The sequence below is a fragment of the Crocodylus porosus genome, unplaced genomic scaffold (genome assembly GCF_001723895.1).
Source record: "Crocodylus porosus isolate Cpor-Errol unplaced genomic scaffold, CroPor_comp1, whole genome shotgun sequence".
Classification (NCBI taxonomy): domain Eukaryota; kingdom Metazoa; phylum Chordata; order Crocodylia; family Crocodylidae; genus Crocodylus; species Crocodylus porosus.
In genome coordinates, this window is record NW_017728906.1 from 171,287,150 (window position 1) to 171,315,114 (window position 27,965).

At 40.5% G+C, this 27,965-nt stretch overlaps 2 protein-coding genes across 4 annotated transcripts in view; both read left to right on the forward strand.

Moving 5' to 3' along the window:
• The window catches only part of XPO4 (exportin 4), a 106,977-nt gene extending 95,867 nt beyond the window's left edge, over positions 1-11,110 (forward strand). For all 3 annotated transcript variants that reach the window (XM_019530184.1, XM_019530185.1, XM_019530183.1), the window contains one exon: positions 2,789-11,110. In XM_019530184.1, coding sequence (XP_019385729.1) covers positions 2,789-2,986 — 198 coding nt within the window. In that variant the 3' untranslated portion in view covers positions 2,987-11,110. The remainder of the gene's footprint in view (positions 1-2,788) is intronic.
• Positions 11,111-15,671: 4,561 nt separating this feature from the next.
• Positions 15,672-26,610, forward strand: EEF1AKMT1 (eukaryotic translation elongation factor 1 alpha lysine methyltransferase 1). The gene is made up of 4 exons (XM_019530196.1): positions 15,672-15,858; positions 16,695-16,777; positions 20,126-20,406; positions 22,237-26,610. The coding sequence occupies exons 1-4, from the start codon at positions 15,709-15,711 to the stop codon at positions 22,362-22,364; spliced, it is 642 nt and encodes a 213-aa protein (XP_019385741.1). The 5' UTR covers positions 15,672-15,708; the 3' UTR covers positions 22,365-26,610.
• The last annotated feature ends 1,355 nt before the right edge of the window (positions 26,611-27,965 follow it).

The window sequence follows — 27,965 nt, forward strand, 5'->3', positions numbered from 1 at the left end:
AATTTTCAGCTTTCCTCCTCTTAACATTAGGAATGAAATAGTTGACAGTTGTATTTAAACTAGCATTGTTGGGCATCTGTGCTAGCTCCTCACTATCAAGATTGGAGTGGTTTCTACCTCTCACAGCTTTTATTTCAAACTCATTTTGACTTACTGCATTGATTATGCACATTCATATGCTTGATATTTTCCCTGCAGTCACCTGCCAATGATGCATTTGTTAAAAAAATAGCTGAGACTGCCAGATCATTTAACAGCCTCAATTCAGTCTGAGCCCTGCTTCAAGCCGTGCTGGTGAACATGGCTCACCAGAGAAATGAAAGAGGCATTTTAAATCCAAACACAATGCCATGTACAAATTAGAGAGGTTGTTAGGCAAGTTAGCCTGAAACTAGGCAAACAGGGCAGGGTGACACCTTAGACCAGTGGTCTCCAAAGTGGGGTATGCACAAGACGATCCATTGGGGTCCAGGAAGAAAATATTAGAACTTCTATTTATATTTATGTAAAGATAAATATATTGGAGGTGCATGCTCAAAAGTGTTTGACTGATAGGGGTGCGCGATCAAAAAAGTTTGGAAACCACTGCCTTAGACTATAAAGTGTCACCACCCATCATCTTTCATTACTTTGTTAATCCTTCCCTAAAAAACACATTTTGTGATTGATTCCCAGTTCTTTGCTAGCTTCTCTGTAAAATGGTGAATAACAACTATCACTAACTAAAAAAAGAAAATCGTGTAGAGTGACTTTCCTTATATTATATTCCTTTCTGTCCACCAATGCCTTATTCTAGTTTCCCTATGAGGTTTTGGTATTCTGACTCTCTCTGGCTCTGTGATGTACCACAAAGAAAACTGTTGCTCCATCATCACCCTTTGAAGTTGATTTCCAATATTCCAAAGCTTTAAATAAAAGCTGCTAAATAGTAGCTCATGGGGATGGAATCTTTTTTTTTCCACATGTGGCTCATACGATTCAGATTTTCCATAGTTATTTGGAAACAAAATCTTACTTGCATATTTGAGCCATTGTTCCTTTGTGATTTTACTATTTTATACTGCTGCTTTATCAGGGGTGTACTACTGCTTTATCATTCAGTTGGTCTGGCATAAAGGGTTTGAAGAGGTAGTTAGCCATGCTAGTCCAAAGTCAGGCAGAAGGTAGCTAGACATATGGTCACTCTATTTAAGGTGCCATATCCAAGGTCCTTGCATTTGTTGCTTCTGCACAGTGGCAGTGGTGCTTGCCTGCCCACCTGCCTGGAACTGTTGACCAACCGGCCAGAACCAGCCTTCAGAATCTGGCCAAAGTTGGACATATGGTCACCCTAGTCGTATGGCTTGTAAAGGCTAATCCAGGTAATGAGATTAGAATTTGTACCCTTGGTTTAGATCAGGGGGAGTGATCCCCAGCCTGTGGGTCAGATTCAGTCCCTAGCACCTTGTCATCCAGCCCACAGGACTCCCCATGGGGCCAGTGTGGGTCCAAAAAGTTGAGCACCATTGGTTTACATCCTATCTAACACAGTCCAGTCTCTGAATGGTTTCTTGCTCTGCAGTTTCTTGTTTAAGTTGGTTTTTAAGGTTTTGCTGTCTAAGAACAGCCACTCTTGACTCAGGAATATTCCACCCAGCAACTTCATTTCTTGGATACCACTGTGAAAGTTTGCTGTGGCCATATCACCACCATGTTCATGTTGGAAACTGACGGACCACTGCAGCTACCTCCACACCAGCAGCTCTTATCCTAAATACACCACTAGATCCAGTGTCTACAGCCTAGCTGTAGGTTACAACCATATCTGCTCTGATCCCACTGACCAGAGTGCACACCTTAAGGATTTGGAGAAGGGATTCTTACATTTACAATACAAGCGTAAAACTGTAGCCACTTAAATCAACAGAGCCAGATTCAGCCTCCACTCTGACCTTTTACAATGTCAGCTCTAAAACAAGGACAACACCAATTCCTTTGGTTGTCAGCTACTCAGACCCATTAATAATGGACTCAGCCCTTCCTGGAAAAAATAATAACCATCTCAAGGTACTATGGGAGACAAATCTGTCGTGGCTTACAATTAATCCCCCAACCACAATATCTTTCCAATAATAGACTTAACTCCTATTCTCACCAAGGCACCAGACCTTGTTCTGGACAAGGATGCCAGCTGTTCCCCCTTATCAACATGGACCATATCATCAGTGGACCTAATGATGTGAATTATAACATCCAAAGTCCATTCACCTGTTCCTGTACCAACATGATGTACACTGTCATCTGCTAAATGCCTCTGTGCTGTCTACATTGGACAAGCAAAGCAATCCCTATGTGAAAGAATGAATGAACACTGATCTGACTTCAGTTCCAGAAAGACAAACAAGCTTCTGGACATTACATTGCTGACCATAGGGTAGTTGTTTTTGGACAACAAAACTTCATGGCATCTGATGAAGTAAGCTGCTGTTTATGAAAATTTATGCATCTCTGATTCAGTTAGTCTGTAAGGTGTACATCTACCCCACTTTTTGCCTTTAAAGAGTTTTACCTAATTTGGGCGTGTTGAGGGTAGCTCCACATTCACTTTTACTGCCCTTTTGGTTACACTGGCTATATGAGAAGTGGTACTGTACACTAGTATTATTATATAAATTATTTTAAAGCTGCTGATAACTTCCTATCACAAATTGATTTTGTTTGCAGTTCTTTGTCCTGGTATAGGAAGGTGTATACAGGATGATTTGAATTTTATTTTCTATGTTGTTAATGGCTGCTGTTTGCTCAACAGGCAGAATATTCAGAGCTAGTTGAAACATTACTATCAAGCCAACAAGATCCAGTCATTTACCAGCGATTAGCAGATGCCTTCAACAAGCTTACTGCAAGCAGCACTCCTCCTACACTGGACCGTAAGCAGAAGATGGCCTTCCTAAAGAGTTTAGAGGAATTTATGGCCAATGTTGGTGGACTTCTCTGTGTAAAATAAACAACAAAACTCCTATGCCTCATTTAGACCCTTTCTGCAAAATGCACTGAGAAATGCTGAATGCTGACTAAACCTTGTAACTATTTCTGGGTTCTTTGCAGCCATCTCAGATTTTAGAGAGCCTGGAAGTTTGATATAACAGAGTGAAATAGGAGAGGTCAACTTTGAATCAGCTTCTGCTATTGTGTGTTAGCCACAATCTGTCATACTTTGTTTGTTGTAAAGAATGAACAGCAAATTGACATTAAAAATGTGCAAACCAATATGGGCACAGTGAAAAATAGCTTCAGTGCCTTTTCCCCATTGGTTTAAAACATGAGTGGTCAGACAGACTTTTACAGATTATTTTTTTTGTTACTGAAAATCATCGTAGAGTATGACATAGACACGTACAAAACTGTAAACAGTTTAGCTAATTCAAGCTTTTTTTTCCTCTCTGAAGGTTGAATTAGTGATCCAATGAAAAAACACCAAATGGTATTTTAAACTTGTGTTTTGTTTTTCTACATCAGCCTGGTGTTGCATGTTTTATGTAATACAGGTTTCTATGTTATGTTCTGCTGCCTGAAGTTCAAAAGGAAAAAGGTGTATATTTTTGTTCCCCTAAAATGAACTTTAGGAACTGTAGCCATTTCATTGCCTTAATTTAAAAAAAAAAAAAAAAAAAAAAAAAGAAGAAGAAAAAGCTGATACACTTTAGATAAGAAGTGTAAGGCAAGATTTGAGTCTTTAGAGTTAGCTTAGGATGTTGGCATTAAGCTGCTGGGTATCTGTTGCAGCCCTCTTCATGTGGATGTACAAGTAATGTTGGAGTGCGAGTCTAAAGCAAGGTTCATGTGTAGTTTTACTTTCAGTACCTGTTTTAACCCACACCCAAGTCGCACACAGCTGCAATGTATTTCTACACTGAACCGTTTGCTTAAGCAATAACAATTCAAAGGGCATAAATTAGTGATTTTACAAACTGTTTTTTAAGTTGGGGCATTAGATAAAACAATTATGCTAGTCTGGGGGTTCCAAATGGTGTTTTAGCCAAGGGCCATATATATTTGTTTTTTAGGGGCAGAAAGACTATTAGAATCTGCAGTGAATTTTTTTCCTGCTACCACCTCCAGATCTTTTGGTGCTCTTGCCTCTTGCTCCTTTGCTCAGCTGTGTGTGTGAACATGTCAGCTCTTAGGGGTGCGGGGGTGGGTATGGGGTTGCAGGGGGGTTTCATATTACCAGCCAATAGCTAGATATAGCGGAACAAGGGAGAGAAATGCAAGAACATGGAATCAGATGCAAGTCATGAACCAGACGAAGCTGAAATGAACACACACACATTGTATGCTGGATACAAGGTTTTGTCAGGGAGCAGGCAAGGAAGAATTTGGCCCTTTGGTCTTATGCTTGAGACCTCTGCTAGATTGTGATGTTGAATGTTTTCCATGTGGTTTTTACATTTATATAAAATGTACAGTATATACACCTTTACAGTGCTGTGTATAGCATCATGTTTGCAACTGTGCCATTCTTCAGCTTTTCATCTCAAAAAAAATCACATTTGCCAGAATTACAAATGGCATAAATCTGTAGTGCTGTGCCAGTCACAGTGGTCCAAGGCATACTTTGAGTTAAATCCATGAGTGTCCTGTATGGAATATGAGGGCAAAAAGTGCCATCTTTTCAGAACATTTTCTCTTAACTTAATCCGTTGCTAATATGAAAACTGGGCTGGAATAAACCTACACCTTAAGATACCCATAAAATGTGTTAGACAATATTCCTTCATAATTAATATTGTATTTCATCTGTTTTAAGATTTTAGTAATATTTTTTGAACAGGGAAATTGTCTTCACATTTCTTCTTTAAAAATATTGCTTTCTTACGTATACAACAAAACAACTTGCATTTGTGATGGGAAAATGATACCAGTGTGTCATTCTGTTTTATTCAGCCTTGTTTCCAGTTGTTCCATCATATGGATTGCAAATTTATAGGAGCTGCTTTTAGCATTCATATCTGACATTTTACGTTCTGTAACAGTTTTCAAAACATACCTTTTGTTGAAAGGCAATTCAGACTTAGAAGCATGAGCAATAGTAAGAATCGCTAGTCTACATTGGCACTGCCAAGCATTGAACTACTGGGCCAGATTCCTCACAGACAAATATTTTTACTTTTTCAGATCTGATTTGAAAAAATAATGTGCTCAAACAGTATGTGAAACAAATGTATCCAATATTTTCAGAATTACTTTATTTATTAAAATAGTGCCTCCCATTCATGCTGACCTCCAGGCATTCTAGAGATTATTCCAAAACTACTGAACCAATTCTGTTTTTTGATTAATCTAGCCCAGTGTACATTCAAGATCACTGACACAATGTGTTGGCTTTAAGAGCTGGCTAGGCAAGCTGTAGACATTGACATTCATAAGTGGCTGTTGAAGAATACTTAAAATTTAGTTTATTTTATCCTTTCATTTTAAGTGAACTTTATATGAAGGGACACTGTCCAGTAAGCTTTTAAATTTTGTAATTTTTTTACTTTGTTGCATTTATTTTACAAGCTTAACAACATTTTTCCTGATTCCTTTTTTTAAAACTGTCAGTATGTTAAACATTGATCTTTTCACCTCACCTGGTGTTTTTGTTGAGAAAATGCAAAGAAGTCTATGTGCAATAACTTCATAGATGACACTAAAGTTTTGGGAATAGGTTTTTTTAAGTTATACTTCTTCTGGCTGGATGTCTGCTTCTGCACCTAACCTACTTGACTTGTCCCTTTTTTTAAAAATTACCTTCTCTGAGCTTTTACGTTCCTCAGCAATTAAAGCGTTACATCAAAAGTCTGAAGAATGCCACAGAAAAACTCCCGGTGACTTCTGTGGCTTTGAAATCAACCCTGAGTCTGTTTAAAATTGATAATGTAATGATATCACTGCATTGATTTCCTCCCCCCCCCCACTTTGCAAAGTGAATAATGGTTTGAAACAAACATTTTTCATGTTTTTCAACTAGTGTATAAAACTCCAGCTGATTTAATTATAAACCATGTATTGTAACTTTTATATTTTTCTTTGTGAAAATGCAAGATGAGTTCTTTGGTAAAATAGATTGTTACCACTGGGTTTCAGTTCTAAAGCTGGGGATTCAAATAACTTTGTCTTTTTTTTTCTCTCCACACACCTTTTGATTTAAATCACCATTTCTAGTGCTAACTAACCACATCCAGGACCATCCCTAGGGTACAGCAAATCGGGGCAACTGTCCTAGGCCTTGCGCTTTGGGGCGGGGGGCCCTGCGGAGCCGGGTGGAGCGGCTGCGGCCCCTCCCACAGGGCCCGCCTGGACCTGGCAGCTCAGCCCTGCGCCACAGAAGAATCATGGAGACCCCCTCCTCTTTGTGGAGTGTTAGGGGGCCCCCCACATAGGAAGATTTGCCCCGGGCCCCACATCCCCTACGGTCTGCTCTGGCCACATCCCCGCAGTTCAACCCATTAGCTGGTAAAGCTCTATTGGGGTGTCTTCTAAGGTCATGAAATTCAAGGCCTACAAAAATAAGCTTCATGTAGAGAGGGAAGGGTGACTTTCATTGAAGCTCTGCTTTCAGGTCCATTGCATTTTAATTTTCTATAAATCACATGGAACTTTGTTTATGCCACTCCTAACAGGTAAGAAGTTATTTCGTGTTGAGTGATCAAAAGGCTCCCTGTTTTCCTCAGGAACTGAGATTTTTGTTTGTAGGGCCAAATCCTGCTAGTTGAGAGAGTGAGTCTGAGATTTGAATCTGGGTCTCCTGCTTGATAGTGTATAGCACTTATTAAGCCACAAATGTTTAGTGGGATCTCACCCTGTATATTTAAACTCCGTAGTTTTAGAGGATAAGCTTGGTCAGAAAAAGTCAGTTCCCCTCATAAAGAGATCTTATTTTAAAGAAATTGTTTTCATTTCTAATTTCAATTATTTTAAAAATAATTTGTTTAAAATTAAAAATATGTAGTACTTCTATTGTAAAACACTTTTATATAATTGCAATTGAAATTACTTCATTACATCTTAAACTGAAGGGGTTTTTTTGAGAGTGGTTTCATGGACAGAGCATGGGAGTGGAAGACCAACTCCTAAATTTTCATACCAGCTTTTCCACTGACTCCCTTTGGGGTCATGGACGGGTCATTTAAAAGCTGCGTCTCATCTGTAAAATGGAGATAATACCTACCTCACAGGGGTGTTGTGAGGATTGGTTTATGCCTATAAAGTGCTTTGAAGATTTAAAATGTTATGTAAATATTTAATGTTTGTAAGTTTAGCACTTATATAAGGTGTGTGATTGACCACATTGAAGTGACTAAGAGAGCACAGATACCAGTTCTGTAATATTCAACAGGGATAGTCCACCACACTAGAGTACAGTAAGCGCCTACTGTAAATTGTAGTTTAGATGACTGCTATAAAAGTAATCTTCCCATCATGTGCCTCAGTTCTAGTCTTAAGAGTAAAATGATGGTTGTTTCTAAGCTGATTCAGTCTTTGGTGCCTCTATTGAGACATCCAACAAGGTTGCCACTTACAGCATATTTGGTTTGGCTGGGGGGGAAGGGTGAGCATTAGGTTATTATGCCAGAACTAAAATCACTAGCCCATTTCACAAGTCATGGCTGTGCTGCTTAGAGAAACAGTGGTCAGTGTAACTGGGGCCTGACCATAGGAATCAAATCAATGGAACTAAGCTTTGCCTAGTTTTATGAATTGGCTCCTAGCATGACTAGATCCTGACAAGAAAATCAAAGTAGTACTTCCTAAGAGGGTGGTTTGCTAGAGCGGCAATTTATGCTGATTGGGGAAATCATGTTAACAGAACTGTAACATGCAAGTGATCAAATGTCACACCAAAACCTTTCTCACTACAATATTTTGAATTCAGCCTTGGAAATCAAGATATACAAGCTTTCCTAGCCCTTCCATTCTGCTCTGTGAACTGAGATTCTATTTGTCTGCCCTTTTTCTCTTCTCTTCCCCTCCTCTCAACACATTTTCACATAATTTCTTTCAGTGTATTTTCATGAAAGGTTTAGCAGAGATCAGTAAGCAATTCTCATATCTTCAAATTAAATACGTTGTGGGAGACAGTTTTTTCCAGCCAGTGTGGTTTGAGATCTGAATTGGGTAAAAATCCTTTCTGATGCCAGTCCTCATGGCATTTGCAATCTGCAATTGAATTATGATAGATGTTACAGTTGTATGAAAATAGAATACACATTTGTTTCCTTTCTGCAGAATAAGGAACCTTCATGCAGTGAACTTGTGGTTTTAAGGGAATAAATACTAGTAGTATTGCTGTCAATGGTAATATGTAAATACTTTATGTTTAATTTTAAAAAGAAATTACAAGTCTATTTCAAGTTTAAAAATGGGGATTGAAATGGTAGTTCATTTCAACTGCATTTTCTCTGCACAATTTGAATATGGCAGTTGAAGGCATGAAGTTGAATATAATTATTTCACAATTGCTGCAACAGGACTTTTTAGGAAGCAAATGATTATATAGTAAAGTCTTATCATAAGCTAATATCCAATTTAAAAATTAACACGTGCATTTTTAAGATCCATAAATGGGGTGAAGGTAAAAATTGTTTTCCACTAAGGATGTGGTGTTTTGTTTTGGCCGTTGTGACGTGAGTGTACTATTGCTTGTTTTTTCCTGCTATTTCACCTGCATTGAAACCATGAATAGGAGTGTGGTATACATTCATGTAATAGAAATAGGAATGTTCTGAAATCCCAAGGCAGAGTTTTTCTTTTATGGCAGTGTGAATTTGAAGTAAACTCAGTTGAAATCAGTAATTCTAGATTTTACAATACACTGATGCGCATCTTTTATAGCAGGGACACAAGAACATCTGATATTATAAGGCAAATATTTCATCAGGAGGAACAGGGACAAATGTTAAATGCAATTGTCCCCTAAAGTATATAGCAGCAATTCAATTCCATTTATCATGGAGACAGAAATACACTATCTAGAAACTTGTATTCATCCTGAATAGCTAAACAGTTTAGTTCACTACTTGGCATTGTTTTCCAAATTTTATCTTTTAATCTGCTCTTGCACATAAGTTGCATGCAACTGTTACTGATGTCTTTCAGAAAAGTTCAGTTAATGTTAGCAATCCTGATATATACTTATTTTGATGAGTCAGCAGCTACTCTATATCTTGTTCCCTTTTTCTTTTTTATGCTTTCAGGTATTTCAGATTGCTTCACATCCTGAAAGTAAAACTACAATGGCAACAGTGCACTATACATCCTGACTATGTTTTAAGTTTAATTTTTATGGGCTTCAGAAGTATAATTACAACAGTAATAGATTTGTGTTGGCCCATCTTTAATTCAGTGAAAGCTTAGATAAGAGAGAAGCAAATGTTTTTTTGAGAACAACTCACAAAGTTTAAAATAGTAGTATATCCAAGAGCCTTTCATGTAGAAATTGAGCTATTCCGCTTTACATTAACAAATGTGAGGTCTGGAATAAATTTAAATGATTTGCGTACAAAGCCTTTATTCACACTTCTTCATGTAAGTGTCTTGAAATGCTTTTTCATTTTGTTTGTATGTACTGCTTACCTCATTGTAGTGTTCAAGAGCTTTCCCCTGCCCAGATGCAATTTCTTGTGAACAAGCGTGTCAACTCTTTATTTTCCTATTGAAATTATTTTTTTTCCTTGCAAATTGTCAAGAAAGATGTCTAAATGAATCGGTGGGAAACAAAAGTAGCTGTGACCTCAAAATGGGGGCAAAAGAAGTCCCTAAATCTTGATGGGATTAAGAAACATTGGAATTTCAATTAAGCACACTTGAAAACATTCATTCTGGAATGCATCTGAGATCTGACACTGCTGCTGACACTGTGGCACTGTCTGACACTGTGTCATGAATTTCAGTTAATAAAAACATTTTTGTTTGGGTAATGCTGTAGAAAAAAATCATCTTTGGTTTTTTAATGCCAGTAAAAATTTTGATTCATTACAAATTTCACTGTTTACTTCCAGTTAGATATTTTAGTCTTGTTTGATGCTGCATTGCCTTTACAAAATTAGCAGGGTACAATAGCAGCTTTGCATATGATGTCCCATTTCTCTGCCCTCCCATATCTGGCCTGAATAGGAGTTTCTGTTCACTGTTACAAACAAGCTTGATTTGCTCTATCTCACTGCTGTGATTCTAGTAAAAATACAAATTGGGATTGTGACACATCACAACCACCACACGTCTGTTGCTGAATATATTTACTGAAGAAGAGTGTTGTTGTGAGATTCCAGCAAAATGTTCAGTTGAAAGTTGGCTCCACATCTTTCTAAGAAGTTGTAAGGACTCTTTAATTATAGTACTAGACCTAATTCTTTGTATAAACCAATCCTTTTTAGTGGCATTTTGTTAGCTTCAAATAATTGCCGTTACTGTCAACAATGTTTTAAAGTTTTTAGGAACTCTCCCAAGATCAGCGCTACTTTTGAGAAGGCTTAAATTCTTCGGCTATTCTAAGGAAAGACTGTTCTAAAGTACTTTTTTTGCCTGTCTGCAGGCTTTTATGCACTTTCATCATTTCTTCAAAACTGCTGTTGAAAATGTACTGTATCCTACGTATGGATTTTGATAAGCGCACATATATTTAAATAACTCATTCAGCCTCAGGAAAGCAAGAGAATATAGATAACCGTTTTGTATCTTGGTTAAAATGTGTTTGTTATCTACATCCTTTAAGGTGGCCAGATCATGTCTAGATCCAATGACTGTATATGTGGACTAGTATAACCTGTAAAAGAAGACCAGTGTAGACACTGCATTTGTGGACTGAAAAGCTTATTTCCTTCTTCCTATATTCTGAATTGGAGTGTTTAAAAAAAAAAAAAAAAAAAAAAGTCCCAACTTTTCAGGGGGAAAAATCATGTTTATTTTTTCTGAACATTAGCTTACTACTTCTATTTGCTTCCTTCTCAAAGAAAGTGTGAAATAAGTGCAGAGGTATATGTAGGAAAACAGTGTAAAAACTGCTGCTGTACAAAATGTTTGCTACTTGACTGCATTTTTGTTTCACTTTAATTTTACTGGTTTTGCTAAATATATTTTATATATTTTCCTTCCTGCTTCTTGTGATGGCAGAGTGATTACAAGTTTTATTTAGTGGGGGGAGCAAGGGTGAAGCTATATGAAGACATGTGCCAGGCTCTCGAGGTCCACCTGTATGTTAGTATAATGTACATGCTGTAGTCCCTCTAGAAAGAGCACAAATAGCTCGAGCTGCATTTTTAAAGAGAAAAGAGCATAAATCTGGGATCATACTGCATAGCACAGTTCACAGACATTAATGTGTTCTGTCTGTTAACACATTGCATACGTAAAATTGTACACTAAAATTTATTATTGATGATTTCAACTCTAGTTTGGGAAGAAATGTTCATTTCCAACATACCCATTGTATAAGGCTCTAATTAATGCCCACTTCTGCCTAAAAATTGAAAGGAAAGATGTAGTGAACTCTATTTGTGGCCATTTTTCTTTCTTGGTCAGGAACAAAGCAGCGCAGTGTGGTGTCTTAGCAATCAACACAGTAGGGAGCCAACCTCTTAGGCAGGTGTATCACAAAGTAAACCCTAACCCCACCCTGTCTGCCACTCACTTGCCTCACCTGCTGCTCTGCTTTCTGCTCTCTGCCTGGTGCTACTTGACTTTGTTCCCTGCCCTGTGTGCTCTGATCCCTCCAGATCTGCCATCTGCTGCCATGCACGACCACTTGTGGCAGCACATTGCAGGTTAGCCACCCCTACACTCAGTGTATCTACACATGAAATTAGCTTGGCTGAATAAACTCTAGTGCAATTCATGCTGTAGTTTATTACTCCTAGGCACAAGTGTCTTCACATGCTCCAGGGGCTGCAGCACACTGAGCTGTGGCAGAGCAGCCCCAGGGGGTAGCCTGCCAGCACGGGGCTGCTCTGCCCCAGCTCAGTGTGCTGCAACAGGGCAGGGTGGGGCATGAGGGTACTTCAGTGTAGGGCTAGCTGGCAGACCCTGGCCAGCTCCATCAGAGTTTACATATGTGCTGCAGTGGAGTAATAACTCTGACTAGATTAGTACTTGTATCAAGCAGTAGTAACCTATGGCAGAGTTAATTAGTTTACTCCAGATCTACAGATGGAGACCTATGAGCTAACTGGGCATCTCAGTAGTAGATGCTCCCACTTACTCAGCTGTGAAGGGTTAGCCTCTGCCGGGCCCTGTGTTGGCAGAGGGGGGTAATGGGACCGACTGTTCCCTTCCATCCTCAGGGCAAAAGCGGAGCTGGCCTGTTCCTAGCCAGCTGTTAATAGGATTTTAGTTTTCAGTGTTGGCATTACACTGTTTGTGACCAGTATCAGCCACTACTTCAGCTCTAAGGCTCACGCCTGCTCCCAGGCGGGTGTGTAACGCAGCCTTTTTTAAATGAAGAGCTGTTGGCAGGTGGTAGCCAGCATTGCTGGGTCTTAATACAGAATTACCATATAGGAAGCTCAAAATTACCCTATTTGCTGAAAACCTGTTGTACACGGAAAAAATATGCAAATAAGTGGCTGTCCTCTTTACTTTATATTGCTCGCTGTGACCTTGCAGGGAGGGAGCAAGAATGGGGTCATTCTAGTTGAAACATTTTTGTGTTTCAAGGCAAGGGGCAATAAGGAAATCCAGGAGTCGGAAAGGGCTCTGAGAGGGACTGAGATTTAGCTGCATCACTTAGATGCCTCAACAATTATCTTCGCTTGATCACTCGTTATTATCGGTCCTGTATCTTACAGGGGTTGAGATTATGCTGCAAATGTGATAGTTACCGTACACTAAGCAACACTGGGGCTGGCGCCGAGCCTTGGAAACGCCCGACCTGGGAGCCTTAACCCCCTCCCCGCGCGGGCTTCGCCTGCGGCGTCCGGCCCGGACCCCTGCTCCCGCTCCCGCGCGCTCAGCGCCCGCAGGGGAGGGGACGGGGGAGGAGCAGCGGCGGCAGCCAATGGCCGATCAGCTCGCAGCCCAGTTAGGTTCCATGGGGGTGGGGGTGGCCCCTCCCTCAACCCCAGCAACGCGGGCGGCAACTGCCAGCAGGGGGCGAGGGTGGCGCGTTCCTTGCCAGCCTGCCTCCTGGGCGCCGGTGGTGAGTGAGCCGGGGGGGGCGCGGCCGCAGCCGATGAGGACTGGGGGGGGCGCAAGTCCCGAGTGGCGACGGCGGCAGCTGAGGTGGGGGAGGAGCCGCGGGGCCTGGGCTAGTTGGGAGGGTTTTGCCCCTAACCCCGGCTGCAGTGACGTCACGCCGCGGGGGCCCCTGGGAGACGGCAGTATTGCGCGGCCCCAGGGCCTGGGCTGAGGTGCCGTCGGGGTCAGGGACGGGGCAGCCCTGAGGCCGGACTGGGCGCGCAGGGTCGCCCGGGGGGATGGTGCCCTGGGCGAGCGGGTGCTTTGGCACCTCCCACGTCAGTGGCCTGTCGGAGGGGGGCGGGCTGGGCACAACTCTCCCTGCGGGGCGGGGGGCGCTCCTGACTCGTGCTTGTGTTAGTAGCGGTCAGTACAGCACTGGCTGGGTAGCACGTGGGGTCTCATGCCATGCGTCTTCTTCACACCCTTCCTGGGGTGGTCGTCATGCCTGGTCAGGATGGTACCTTCTGTCTGAGGTATCTGATGCTTCTCTCTGTCTGAGAGCTAAGTCCATCCGCCCCAGTGAAAAATACTTTGCCGCCATCCCTGCTGCAACTTAAAGCAATAAAATACTCTTTACTGTGCCCTTTGTTTAATCGTAACCTATTCTCAACTATATGTTTCTCTTCCATGCCCCCCTTTTGTTCTTTTCCTAAGCAAGCGCATATACACACTTCATATGGGTAACACAGTTAAGGGCTTAGGCAGATGTTATACTTGCCCTGCTGTATTTTAGTGCAAGATACAGCATCTAGCTACATGTTCATGCTGTTTGTCTCAATGTGGGTAGGACTGAAGTTGTGTCATGGGCTTGGTAGGTAGCATTGGTCTCCAACTACAGCAGCTGTGTCTGGTATTATCAGGCTACCTGCCAGCCCTGTAAAATTCTTTGTTTGGAAGCAGCCCAAGACTGACCAGGGTTCCCTGTGAATAGTTTAAAGCTCATGATTTGGAGCCTGTGACCATACACCCCTGCAGCACCACCTCCTGTTGCAAGTTGCCTGCCACTCAGGAACGTGGGTTGTTGGCTGGAGTCTCTGGCTCCCCCACCTTCGTTCCAGCAGCCCAGGGCACAAACCAGATCAGGTATGCTGCTGAGGAGCTGGTGACATGCCTGGCAAAAAGGTAGGCCACTTTGGGACTAGAGTATACCTACCAAAAATAAAACTAGTCTTGGTTGGATCCATCACTTACCTGGGTTATTTGTTCCAATGGTTATTCACCCTCACTGTTACATTTTTGCCTTATTTCTAATTTAAGTTGTTTTGCTGTTAACTTCCAACCATTGGTCTTGTTATGGCTTAAATTAAAGAATTGCTTAGTACCTGATATTTTCTCCAGCTTTATGTTACCTTTGAGATTCATTCTCAAGGAACTATCCTTTACTTTTAGGTCAGCTAAGCAAAAGGTTCTCACTGGCATATGAGACCAGTCCCAGCAGTGGGGACCTGCCCTTGTTCCCTTGGGTACAGACCTGGGAGGGAAGAGGGAGTACTGGAAAAGGGCAGACAGTGGAAACAGTAGAGCATGGCAGGGTTGGGTCTTGCCCCCAGCACCCATACGTGGCACCAGCTAGATGGGTGGTTCACAGCCTTTTTAGCCCGAAGGCACCCCTCCATATCTGAATTTAGATTCTAGCTCAGTGATCCTGAAGCAGGGTGCCATGAAATTCAGACAAGTTATGGAGGTTGCCTTGAGGCCACTGAGATAGAGAACCAGTACTCTAGTTCATCCCTCAGATATCATGAGTGCCTTGAACTTCACAGAGAGTAATGAATAGAGAGTCAAGGGAAGCAGACCAACATGATGTAACTCAGTTGAGATTTTTGATGTTGTTTATAAACAAGCCAAGCCTTCCCAGTTTATGACCAGTGTGTCTTATTTCATTTACATTCTTGTTCATATATGTGTATGCAGATTATACAGATTTCTAGCCAAGCACTGGCATCTGAGAAGACCTCTACAGAGCCTCTTACTTGCTTTGCTTTAGTTTATGGAGGACTTCTCAGCATTCAGGGAAATCTTTATGTAATGTGAAGGTTATCATGAGATGAGTGGGAGGCTTACTCAAGGACAGAAATTATGTGACCTTAACTGTTCCTTTACCACACCCCTGTTCCTTTACCACACCCCTGCATTAACTAGTTAATTATTTAGAGGCACTTGCATCATTTTTAGGTGGGAAGGATAGAGCAGTATGTCATCTTCCATGAAAAGTGTAAGAAAGACTTATAAACTAGAAGCTGATAGAAATAGAATGTGAGGGTTTAAGGTTGTGAGGTCTAAGAACAGTGCCGTGGTAAGAAGTGCAGCCAGCTTCCCCTGCTCAGGTCGGTGTACCCCCTTAGAATGAAAGAGAAAGATGCTTTCTCATGTTGGTTCCTAGCTGTGAGGCTTATCAGTGTTCTAGGTAGCAGGTATGCCAGTGTTTAATTTTGAGTGAATGGGCCTTTATTAAATACTGTTGTCATTAAAAAGTTTGACCTAATATTAAATGCTTCTCATTAAAGCTGGAAAATGGGTGACGATGATGATGATATCCCTCAGCTTTCATCCCATACTCTAGCTGCCTTGCAGGAGTTTTATATAGAACAGCAGCAGAGAGAGGGCATGAAGACCTCTGAAGATTTTAATCACTATTCTGTTGGCTCAGTTGAGGAGGACTGGGTAAGAAACAACTTCAGAAAATGAAGTGTATTAGTAATAGTGATACAGTTATTACAGTTAGAGAGGAGCAGTAATATAGGAAAAGGGATGGAGACATGGAAACAGTACAGTTCCAGGCGAGGGGAAAATCTAATCCTATAATTTCCATATCATGCATGTCAGTGTCACAGGGTTGTCCTGACTTGTCAGTGAAGCTGGCTGCAATTTTTTTGGTCCCATTTAGGTACTAATTGAAATTCATGGGGCAGGGGAGATACCTAGAGAAAAGTAGATACCCTTTTTTAAAGTTTAATTCCAGACGGGTTGACTTCAGATACTGTAGTACAGCATTTACTAAACTGTGGCGCACAGCCCACCTGGGGAGGTGCAGAAGGTTATGGGGTGGGGGAAGCAAAGCCAAGATAGCAGCAGGAGGTGGAGGGGAGGGGTGAGGAGCAGCGGCCAGTGGTGGTGAAGGGAAGTGGAGACAGGGGAAATAAGGGGGAGCCCAAGAATGGTTGACTTCATTCTGGTAGAACGTAGCCCCCAAAAGTTAGGGAAATGCTGCTGTAGTAGACAATGCATGGGGAACATGTAAGTGTAACCTAATCAGTCTGTCACATCCAAACACACTTTATTGCGGAAATAAGGGGGCTGTCGGGAAAGAAATCTGTTTTTCAGATCAGTAAGAGTTACTGAGAATTGCAGGAGTGAAGTTTATGAACTAAAAGGTTGCTTTGGATTTTTGGTTTTCTTGAAACAGCCTGACAAGTTAATGAAAGCTAATTGTCGTATACAGCAGTGAGAAGGATCTCTACTGTTAATAACTGTGATTTTTTTTTTTCCCTTCTTCCCAGCAACTGAGCCAGTTTTGGTACAGTGATGAAACTGCATCATGCCTAGCTAATGAAGCTGTTTTGGCAGCTGGAAAAGGTGGCAGGTGGGTTTTAATGATAATTTTATAAAACAAGAGGATTGCTCTTACTAAAAATATTCTCAGTATACAACTTTCTACATCTTATTTCTATGCATACATTATCTCTTGGGCAATAAGAAGTATTAACAGTCAGTCTAGTGGTTAAACACTGAACTAGGAGTTAGGAGAGCTGGACTTTAATTCTGGCTCTGAGTGTTTTAATTGTGGAACTCTAAGCAATCCATTCATGAAAATCGGCTTTAGTCACCTTATCTGTAAGTGCTGATAATACGTAACATAGCTACTTCATAGAATGCTAAATGGCTTAATTCATTTATGTGTATAAAGAGTATTATGGCCCTTTGGTGGATGTGATGTTTAAATGCTTAACATTATTTTATTAACAGTTCTAACACAACCATATGTGGTGGTGTTATATATAGCATAAAATAGAAACAAAAACATTAGTCGGATACACACATGTGTACATACAGGCCTGTAGGGAGAAAATAGGTAGTCCAAAATAGAAATTGAGATATGGATAACAAGGGACATAGAAGACAATAAAAGTACTTCTACAAGTGTGTTAGAAATGAAATCCAAGGAAAGTATAGATTCCTTACTGAATGGGGAGGGGAATGTAGTAAGGAATGATGTGGAGGAGGCTGACTAGTTGCATGCATTTTTATTTCAGTTTTTACAAAAAAAGATCAGGTTTCAGCAGACAGGCACAGTTAGCAGTAAGGTTAAGGCAGAACATAATCAGCCTAGAGAAAGAACAGGTTAGAGACTACTTAGAGAAACGAGGATTTAAGTCATCAAGGCTGGATGAGATTCATCTGAGAGTACTCTGGGAATTGACTAAGGTATTTACAGAACCATTGCCTATTATTTCTGACAACTCATGGAAGACAAATGAAGTCCCAGATGACTAGAAAGGGGCAAATATATAATGTTCATATTTATAAAAGGGAATAAGGAAGACTCTGTGAATTACTGCCCGATCAGTCTGACCTTGATACCTAGAAAAATATGGGAGCATATCTTCTAGAATCTGTTTCTAAGCAGATAAGGACAGTGATAGTGTAATGTTAAGAGCAAGTCATGCATAACTGGATTTCCTTCTTTGACAAGGCAGTTGGGGGGGGGCGGGGCTCCAGCCTAGGAAGTGTAGCAGGGCAGGGTGGCATGGCTCAGGGAAGCCTGCCTCTAAGGGGTAGGGGTGCCCAACTGAATGCATGGTGCAGTGGTGTTGGGGAGCTGCCCACTTGAATGATGCTGGGGGAGCTTGCAGTCAGTGGGGAAGAAGGCAGGGGCTGTGATTGCTGCTGGTGTGGCCCTGGTGACATGCAACACTACTGGTTCAGCCCCTGCTGTGTGAGATCCCCAGCTGCTAAGGAGTTGGATATCTCTGACTTGGAGGATAGAATTAATTGAGTGCGCACAGGAGGCTTAGAGTTTCAAAAGGGGTGAAGGGAGACCAGTAACTGTTACACTGTAACAGTGTCATTGGCTATAGTAATACAACAGGTAGCAAAACTGCTCTCACTTTTTAAATCTGCTTTGTACATAATTAAAGTTAGGGTGATTTAGCTCACTTGTATAGCTTGTGTACAGGTAGTCGAATGTAACAGCTGCTGTGTGCTGGTGGTGAGGTACACATTGGAGGATGGGATTAGGTTTCAAATTACTTAAATACTCTGAGGAAATGGTCTGAAGGAGAGAGACTGATATTCAGTCCAGACAAGTACAAAGTTCTTCACTTACGACAAAACATTTGAATGCACAAATACAAATTGGGGAATGACTGGCTAGGCTTCAGTTCTGCAGAAAAGAATCTAGTGATCATAGTGGACTGCCAGCTGAATAAGAGTCAACAGTGTGCTTGTTGCAAAAATGACTAAGAACTTGCTGGGATGTTTTAACAGGAGTGTCATGGGAAGTGCTTCTTCCACTCTGTTCAGCACTGGTAAGACTTCTCCTGGAGTGCTATGTCCGATTCTGGGCACAACACTTCAGGAAATACTGAGTGGAAAGAGTCCAGTACAGAGCAACAAAAATGATTAGAGGTAAAAAAAAAAATGGAGAAGACTGAGGAGCATTAGTTAAGTCTTCAATACAAAGAGAGTGTGAAGAGGACGGTAGATTCTTCTGTCTGCAGGGGACAGGATGAGAAGCAACAACTGTAATTTGAATGAGAGCAATTTAGTAGTAGAAGGAACTTTCTAACTGTGAGGGAAGATTGGAATAGAATACTGGGGTAGGTCCTGGAAACTCTGTCACAGAAAGTTTTCATTTGTAGGCTGGACAAATGCTTGGCTGGGGTGGTTTAGATAGGGATGATTTTGCCTTGAGCAAGAGGCTGGACTAGATGATTTTCTGTGTTTTCTTCCACCCTATTTTTCTATGATCTATACAAAATCATAGAAAAGGGAGTGCACACTTGGTAAATTTACAGGTGACCCCAAGCTGCTGTCCAGAGTGTGTGTCTTAAAGCTTAATATCATGCATAAATATAAATATATGAAACGTCTACTTTTAGGAGTGAGTGCAGGGGAGAGAGGTTTGTATGGATTGCTTTCTGCTGGGAATAAAAAAAAAAATGTCTAATTTTTTTTTATATGTGTATGGATAGTTCTGGTTTTCTGTATGATTTAGGTTTGAACAGCATGATTTAGCTTTTTTGTTTCACTCTTATGCCTGTTTTATAGACTAATATTAAAATCATCTTGATTGTTATACTTTTTTTTCCAAAGAGGAGTTTTTATTTTAGTTCTGTTTTGCCATGAAACAAGATCTTGCGGAGTTTAACACAACTATGTATTAACTAATCTGAGTTTCATCAAATTTCTCTAAAACTAGCTTAGTGTCAGCAATATCTGTGCTGTTTTTGATTCTGTCTCTTTGATAGTACTCTTACAATTAGCATGATGTTGCTTATTATTAACTTTTGAAAACTGTGCACGTAAGTTGTGTCATTTTCAATATCAAGAAGCAGGCCTGATATTTACTAACAGACAACAGCTTCTGCTGAAATCAATGAATCATTAATGGCTTTTATATTGACTTGGCTTTTTGAGGAGCAGGGATTGGACCAAAAAAATAAGGAAGGTATAAGGAGTAGAAATCCAAGTAAAAGATGAGGACCAAAATACACTATTCAAACACTCCAAAAATTTGAGCAGCTTGGAAATTTGAGAGGTTTTATATTTTTATTATATATCTGACTCCAAATCCCCTATTTGAATTTTGGTGTGGTGGGAATCTGTGTTGTGGTTTCATCCCAATTCTAATATGCTCTGTTTATTTCTTTGTTTATCTGTCTCTTTAAAAGGAATATTCTGACATATTTGTTCATTTGCTCCTTTTCAGGATAGCATGTGTTAGTGCACCAAGTGTTTATCAGAAACTAAAAGAACAACATGGCAAAGACTTTTCAGTGTGTATCCTGGAGTATGACAAAAGATTTTCTGTATATGGAGAGGAATTTATCTTCTATGACTATAGTAATCCTTTGAATTTACCTAAAAATGTCCTGCCACACAGTTTTGACATAGTAATAGCAGATCCACCTTATCTGTCTGAAGAGTGCCTCAGTAAAACAGCAGAGACCATCAAATACTTAACAAAAGGAAAGGTTCTGCTTTGTACAGGTATGGTCTCTTGTGTCTTTTGAGAAAATACAAATATCTTAAAATTGATATGTCTCTAAACTTCCTTCATTGTTTGGGTGAAGCTAATACTATATTTGTCTAGTGGGAGTGAATTTCTCATGGTGGCCATTAAGTTTTCAGAACTTTCTGGGTTTGTTAATGTAAACAGTTAATCTGAATGTCGCGGGTATTTGGAGCTGCTTGGAAGAATTCTGAGAATTGATTTTTGTCAGAATTGTCAATTCATCTAAATGGAACCATTTTTACAAGGAGAGTTTGGCGTCAGCAGGATTTTGACAGAGCCCAGGCAAGGGTCTATTGGAAATCTGTTCATAGAATCATATAAAATTATGGTTGGAAGGGACCTTGGGAGTTCAGTTTCTTGCCTGCTCACTTGCCTGGCTCCTCAGAAGTTTTCCACCACTTGACCTCCCAGGTTTCCAGAGTTGTGCTAGGCTACCATTCAGACCCAGGCAGCCCTTCCCTTCCACGCAGAATGCTAGTTTTGAGTTGGAAAAGGGCAAGCCTATTAACTGCGTCATTCTTAGTTCTACTAAAAGTTAATAAACTGTTTTGAGGCAAGTTGAGGAAGAAACAGTGTTCTTCCAATCACATACTAATTCTTTTAAATTCAGGCAGTTGAAATTTGTTTATGCTAACTGGATAGTAAAGAAACATTTTAAAAACATTTTTAAATGTATCCATGCTCACTTGGTAGAAATGGAGGATGCTCGCGCCCTTAGGAACTTCCTTTAGAAACTATCTTACAGCTGCTGCCTGATGTTTTAAGGTGTCAGATAAATCTGCCTGGTTAGCCTAAAATGATAGCGGGGGGAAGATAACAGGAGGGAGTGATTACTAGACTGTAGTCACTGCGTCTGGTCTGTGATGGAGGACTTTTTTAGCAAAGACTTTTTCTAAAAGAACAAAGTTTTAGGATTTTCCTGAAAAGAAGGATGTGAACGGTAAGGGCACCCTCTCTTGTTAATTGATAGATGCAACCGCTGTCATGCAGATTGGTCTATAGAGATTTTGCCATGGCTTTAAAAACTTCAGCCCCCATGCAGCAAAACTGAACAGTGAAAATTAAACTATTAGGGGCATAGCTGAGCAGTGCTATAGGGTAGCAGTTGTACCTATGAGTGCTGCTTCTTACCCTAGACTCTCTACATCTCCTTTGTTTCAAGTACCACAAAGAGGTGCTCTGGCCATGTTGTGATAGCGCTCTAGTGTACTTCCGGCTTCAAACTGAGTAGCTTCAAGTATTGCATTCTCGAGTCCAGATGATGTTGTTACCATAATGGTCCAGGAAATAGGCGAGGGGCAACTGCATGATTGGAAGAGACCTAGACAAGCTTTTGGGTATCAAGGGTACTGTGATACCTGAAAGCTTCTGTGTGTCTGTTGGACCATGCAGTTGATCCAATAAAAGATATCACCAACAAGAATTCTTGTCTCCCACATTTTAGGGTTTCTTCATTCAACATGTGGTAGTACAGTATGTAGCATCTGAGTTTGTCTTGGATTACGCTCTCTTAACTTGAATTTGGGAGGTCAAACGAGTTCTGCCCGGCCCCAAAACAGTGGATTGAAGAAGTTGTTCTTGAGTCCTGGAGTCTTGCATGATTTTGTTCCTTCTTTCTCTCTCCTGATGATTTTAAGTGACCTGCAACCCTTTCTGCAGTCCAGGCATGCTTGCTGCGCCATGAGGCTTTAAAAAGATGAGAAGAAAATTAAAAAATAAGGGATCTTGGAAGAGCTGTTTGAAAGAGGGGAAAAAAATAGTTCTGTTGACCTTTTCTCATCAAACCATAATTCTTTCTGCTTCAGGTGCCATCATGGAGGAGCATGCAGCAAGGCTTCTTGGTGTGAAGATGTGCAAATTCATTCCAAAACATACTCGAAACTTAGCCAATGAATTTCGATGTTATGTGAATTATGATTCTGGACTAGACTGATTCAACTGTTTAGAGTGTACAAAAGAAAAGTATCAAGTATTTTTCAATCAAGCTCATTTTTACTTTTATTGGTGATGTTTATGTTATTCACTGCTTTATTAAAGGTGCCGCACCAAGTAATCATTTCTGAGCTAGCTGTAGTCAATGAACTGTGGTAGCCTCTGTCATCTGTAAATGATTTTTCACCCTATGTTATAGGTGGATGGGGTCTGGATGGCTCAAGTGACTTGTTAACAGTTTTTCTGTTAGAACTGGAACCGTGCCTGGTAGACTCTACAGTGCGAGAGCTATCGTGCCTTGCTGAGTTGAAAGCAGTCCAGTTTCTTATGCAGAGATGCCTACCTGCCTCAGAAATTGCCAACACCGTTTGTGTTAGCTAGTGGTCTCAGCAGCCAGCCAAATTAATTAAATTTTCACCCTTAGGTGTGGTCTGTCCATAACAGGACTGGGAGCAGTCTGTATTGCACGTGTTCTGTGTCCCATATGTGTCATTTTTGTCAACTTTCTTGAATCCTTATATTTTTTGGGGGAAATAGTAGTTATGGATCAATGATTTAAAAACAAATTGGAGAGGCATTATCAGAAGTTGGACTAGCTACATAGACTTTCACCTTCAAATTAATTTGCACATAAGGAAAGGTATTTTGATATTTGCAGCTATTGCTTTTCGTGGAAATGTATTCATTTTAACATATCAGCAAAAGCTCATCATCAGTTAGTTCTTGGTTGTTGTTTTTTTTTTCCAACTTACCATGGATCCACACTTCCTTTCTGATTATTAACTGTTCCAACCAGAAATTCTGGCCATGGGGCTCTGTGTGGTGGTCCGCAGTTTGCCAAACCATGGCATAAAAAGGTTGGGAACTCCTGTACTGGGGTATAATAGACTATTGACAAAATTGTACTATGAAATTGACAAACTTAAGATTTTATTTTGGGGGTTCTGGCTGTTCCACCAAGTAAGGAATGTTTGGATGAAATATTTGTTACAAATAATAGAAATTTTTGGTCATTTGGAGGACATGAGATGTCAATTTTATCTGACTCTTTGGTGAGACTGTTGCTTTATTTGGGGTAAAAAGAAGTACACAAATCACAAAGCACTCAATAGTTCATCAGCTGTGAATGTACATATGTTTTTGTGCATGCACACACATTTATATTTTATAAATAGGAATATACCTGAAGAAATACTGAAAGAACTGCCAAGGCTACAAATTCATACAGTCAGAAGTTACGATTATGGTTGGCAATGCAACCTTAATTCATCTCCCCTTGTGTATTTGCATTGTAATAGCTCGGTTGCATGCAGAATCCTTGTCTCAATAGTGCTACAAGAAAAAAACTGTTCTTATAGCAATGCCCAATTTAATTGTTACCTTGAGCACCTCCAGATTACTTATAAAGTCTGCCTGTATTAGGGTTAGATACCAAATCTTAGTCTTTGGTACTTCTTGTGTTACAGTAATGATAGGCCCAACCTTGGTATGCAGCCTTAGTTACAGTGTTGGTAAAAGAGAATTTTAGTCAAATTATTGTGGGGTAGGGAAGAAGTTAATAAACCTTCTGACAATCATTATGTGTTTAAAAAGTAATATTATTATAGTAATAATGGTTGAGTGCCTCTTAGGCCTGCCTTGTTCTGATCAGGTGACTCCCCCAGCTACCCACAGGTGTTTTCTAATTAGGCTTGCTGCCTGGCTGCTGCTGGTCTAGGGACTGCAACATGGTCCCTGCTACCCCAAGCAGGGCTCTGCCCTGCTGAACTATGCAAAGTAAACTACTGCAGTCACCCTCTTTCTTTCCCCCGGTTTAACATTTCCCTTGTAGTTAGCTCAGCCTGCTATTTTTATCTCCTCGGGTAACAGCCTTCTGGTTTTCTGTTACACCTTTACTTTCTTCGTTTTTAAAAGATCTTCCCACTTGCAGAGCCCTTCCTCTCTCTGCCATCAGAGGAAACCCCTCATTTTCTACCACCCTCCGCACCCAGTGCCTGAACGTTTGGTATTATTTTCATCTGCCTTCCTTCCATTGTCACTTTGTGTCCAGAGGCATGGTTGAAAACATGCATAGCTAGCCCGTGGGCAGCCTGCAGTCACAGCCCATTAGGAGACTCAGAGTTCCGGCACAGGTTTGCCTCTTGGTTCAGAAACTGCCCTGGCCACAGTGCAGACTGCTGGGCAGGATCCTCCAAGACATTCCAGAGCCCAGGTAATGTCCAGCTGGTGTTCAGTTACTTTCCAGGGGGTTAAGTTCTTACTTTTATGTGAATGGAATTGTGCAATTTAAGAAAGTAAAACAGAACATGAAGTTCTTATGCCTTGACACAAATCTCTACCTTGTTCATAGTAGATTTATTTATATTTATTGGCTGTAATCTCCAGCACACCAAGCAGACACAGAGCAGTGTATAGTGGCTTACTGTGATCTTGGCCTTAGAAAAAATACTGACTACTTCTGATTTAACTGGGACAGGTCCCTTTGGCAGATGCAATATGATAACACTGTTAAGTTAGAATCATGTGAAACTAGGGCTGGAATGAACCTCAGGAGATTAGGCCCTTGCTTAAGGCAGAATCATCCCTGTCTAAAGCATTCTAGACAAGTGTTTGTGTAACTTAATCTTAAAAGCTTCACCAGCAGCCCTCACTCACAACTACCAGGCTCAGTTCCCCAAATCTCAGGTACTTACTGCCAGTGGCACTGTCTGGAAATAGCCAAAATAGCTGTCAGTGGGTGTGAGCCTCCCTCAAATCGGTCACCTCCAGAGACCAGGTGCTCTGCACACACTTCACATGGCCTGGGTATGAAATGGGTCATGGTGCTATGTTCCATAAGCCACTGGTCCAAATACCTAGTTGGTGCCGGGCTGCTGACTTCTTTTCCCAGTCTGGTTCCTGTACGTGAGTTTGGGCTGTTCAATCCTAGTGGCAGAGGCCATTGTATACATATAATAAAGTTAGCTGCTGCAACCACACAACTCAGCCCTAATTGGTTAGCCAACTGTAGCAGTGATGCTGTTGCCTAATCCTTCAGATGTCTGTAGACATCTAGAAGCTTTCTGAGCCCATACCACAAATGACTTTTGGGGGGCTGTGGGGGAAGTGAATCCACATAGTTGTATCAGTATAGAACAGCCTATACTATTTATGCAAGATCACCTTAAAGCAATGATTGGCTAACAAAATTAGCATCATAAGGTGTTCTCAGTCTTGCTTTCAAGAACTCAAGTTTTTCAGTCTATCATAAGTATTACTATGGAGAAAAGAAAATCTCTATCAAGTACCACATTTTCTTACACACAACATGCTCCCTGACCCTGCCCAATGAAACATGCACCTTTTTTTGGAAAGCAGAATGGAGAAATAATGAGTTTGTTGACTGCATGATAAAATTAAGTCCTCCTGGAAAGGTAGCAAGTCCAAGAGGTATGGTATTAGGAACTTCCTGGTATGGCAGACAGAATGCCACAGTTCCTACACACTTTGTTCCCAGGACTTAACTATTAGCATGCAAGGTTAAGCACTGAGACCGCTGCAAGGGCAGTAGCAAGACTGTTCTTTACTGTAAGTACTTTATGTAAGTTCCTGTAAGTAAAGTATTGTCTCTGTATCACAAGCCTCATACAGCTCACTTGCTGCTTTGGGCATGTGCTACTGCTCAGCCAATGACTAGTTATGAAGGTTAATGCAAGATTCTGCTCCTTCCTATTGCTGAGCAGCCCCAAATGGCTGCCATCTTGGCAGCTGCATGGCATGCAAAGTGTGTCCAGGCTTCCTAGTTTTCCAGGAAAGAAAATAGCTTCCCTATTTAAAACACATACCCCTTTTTTTTGTCCGAATTTTGGAGGAAAAGGTCTGTGTTGTATGTGAGAAAACATGGTATATCTGTATTTTGAGGCTCCTAATGTCTTCCAGTGACAACCTCAGAAAATGAAAAGATTTTCCTGGCACAACAGGAAGCTTCTCAGATCAGCTTCAGCTCCCATAAAGTTTCAACTTTGAGTTGTTTGCCTTTATTGGACCTGGATTGGGTTCAGTGAAACATTTAGCGTCTGCCTTGTGTCAACATTTTGTAAGCCTTGAAGTAATTCCAATGAATTCCCCTTCGTGCAAATCAAATGCTAGGCTGCAGCAGCGGTAACCTGAGGGTTAGGAACTGGACTATGTCACATTGCAGTTGATGTCAGAGTGATATAACTCTGTAATATTTGATAGTTTTCAAAAAATAATAAATTCCTTTCATTTAAGATCTAAATTCCATTCATAGCAATAAAATCTCAGGAATTGTTACTATGCACCTAAGGGTTACTGTGAGGATTAATTAATGTGTGCAGTGCATGGAAGATACGAAGTGCTCTTCTGTTGTTTCACTAATAGCAAACAATTGCTCATTCTGAAATTGCAGCAATGGCTGTAAAAATCAGGCACATACTTAAAAAAAAAAAAACTTTAAAAAAATCCACTTTCCTCCTGTTTGAGTAATTTGCTGGCTGAGCCAGTGTATTTCCTGATCCAGTTTTCTAAGTTAATGTTCTATATGAGGTTGCTTGTAACCAGAGGAAGCTTTCTGCACCTGTTAACATATAAAAACAAAGAGGCCTCCAACATACTAATCTATTGATCCATTGAGCTTTTGGGCTGATCTAATACTTTCCTCTAAGCTGTCCAATTCCCAAAGCTTTCAAATGTAAGCCAAGGCATGTGGTGGTGGTCTTGTTTTAAATTGGCTGAGCAGATCATGTTTACCATATCTGGTCTTCCTTCAGCCCGTAGAGTCCCAGAAGATCTCAAGAATATGCTCTTGTGATGTGAAAATTCTTAAATTGATTCCATGGCTTGTGCAGGGGACTGGAGAGTTGCTTAATAGGTAATCACAGCATTTCAACAACTTAAAGCACAGCATGTTTGCTGAAATACTATTAAATAAACGGATTCACTTTCTTCCACGTTATTCAAATAGGCATGTTGGGTTTTTCTGGGGGGAGAGGGGGGTTTAGACATTTGGAATCCTCGGCCCAAAAAGAGTCTGAAAAAAAGGATATCTGTGGTGAAATTTGGCTCATTACCTTGTGAACCAGGTATGTCAATAATGAGTTCCTACACCTAAACAACTTTTAGTTATTTATTAAATACTCTTTCTTTGTTTTTCAATGTAGTAACTGCAGAGAATGTACTTTGGATAGGGCTGAACCTATAGGTTCAGTTTTGCTCTCACTGAAGAAAGCAATGCCAAAAAAATTAACGAGAGAATAACTGCAGCTGTGTATCTTGCACAAAATAAGGCAGTGCCTACTGAAGAAACAAGCATCTTTTTATGCTGAGGTATCACTTAAAGACGATAAGGAAAATCCCAAAACACCTCTTACTTACTGGTCATCAGAGATTCTGGTTTTCTCTGATAAAAAAAATCCCCAATTTTTGGATTAAAAAAAGTAACCCAAAATCCATATTTTTCCATGTTTAAAATAAAACACCACTAATATATATCTATATATAATATAGATCTAATATATAATATATAGATATTATTAGTGTATTTATAGATATATATCTATATAGATATATATTAGTGTATATACAGATATATATTAGTGGTGTT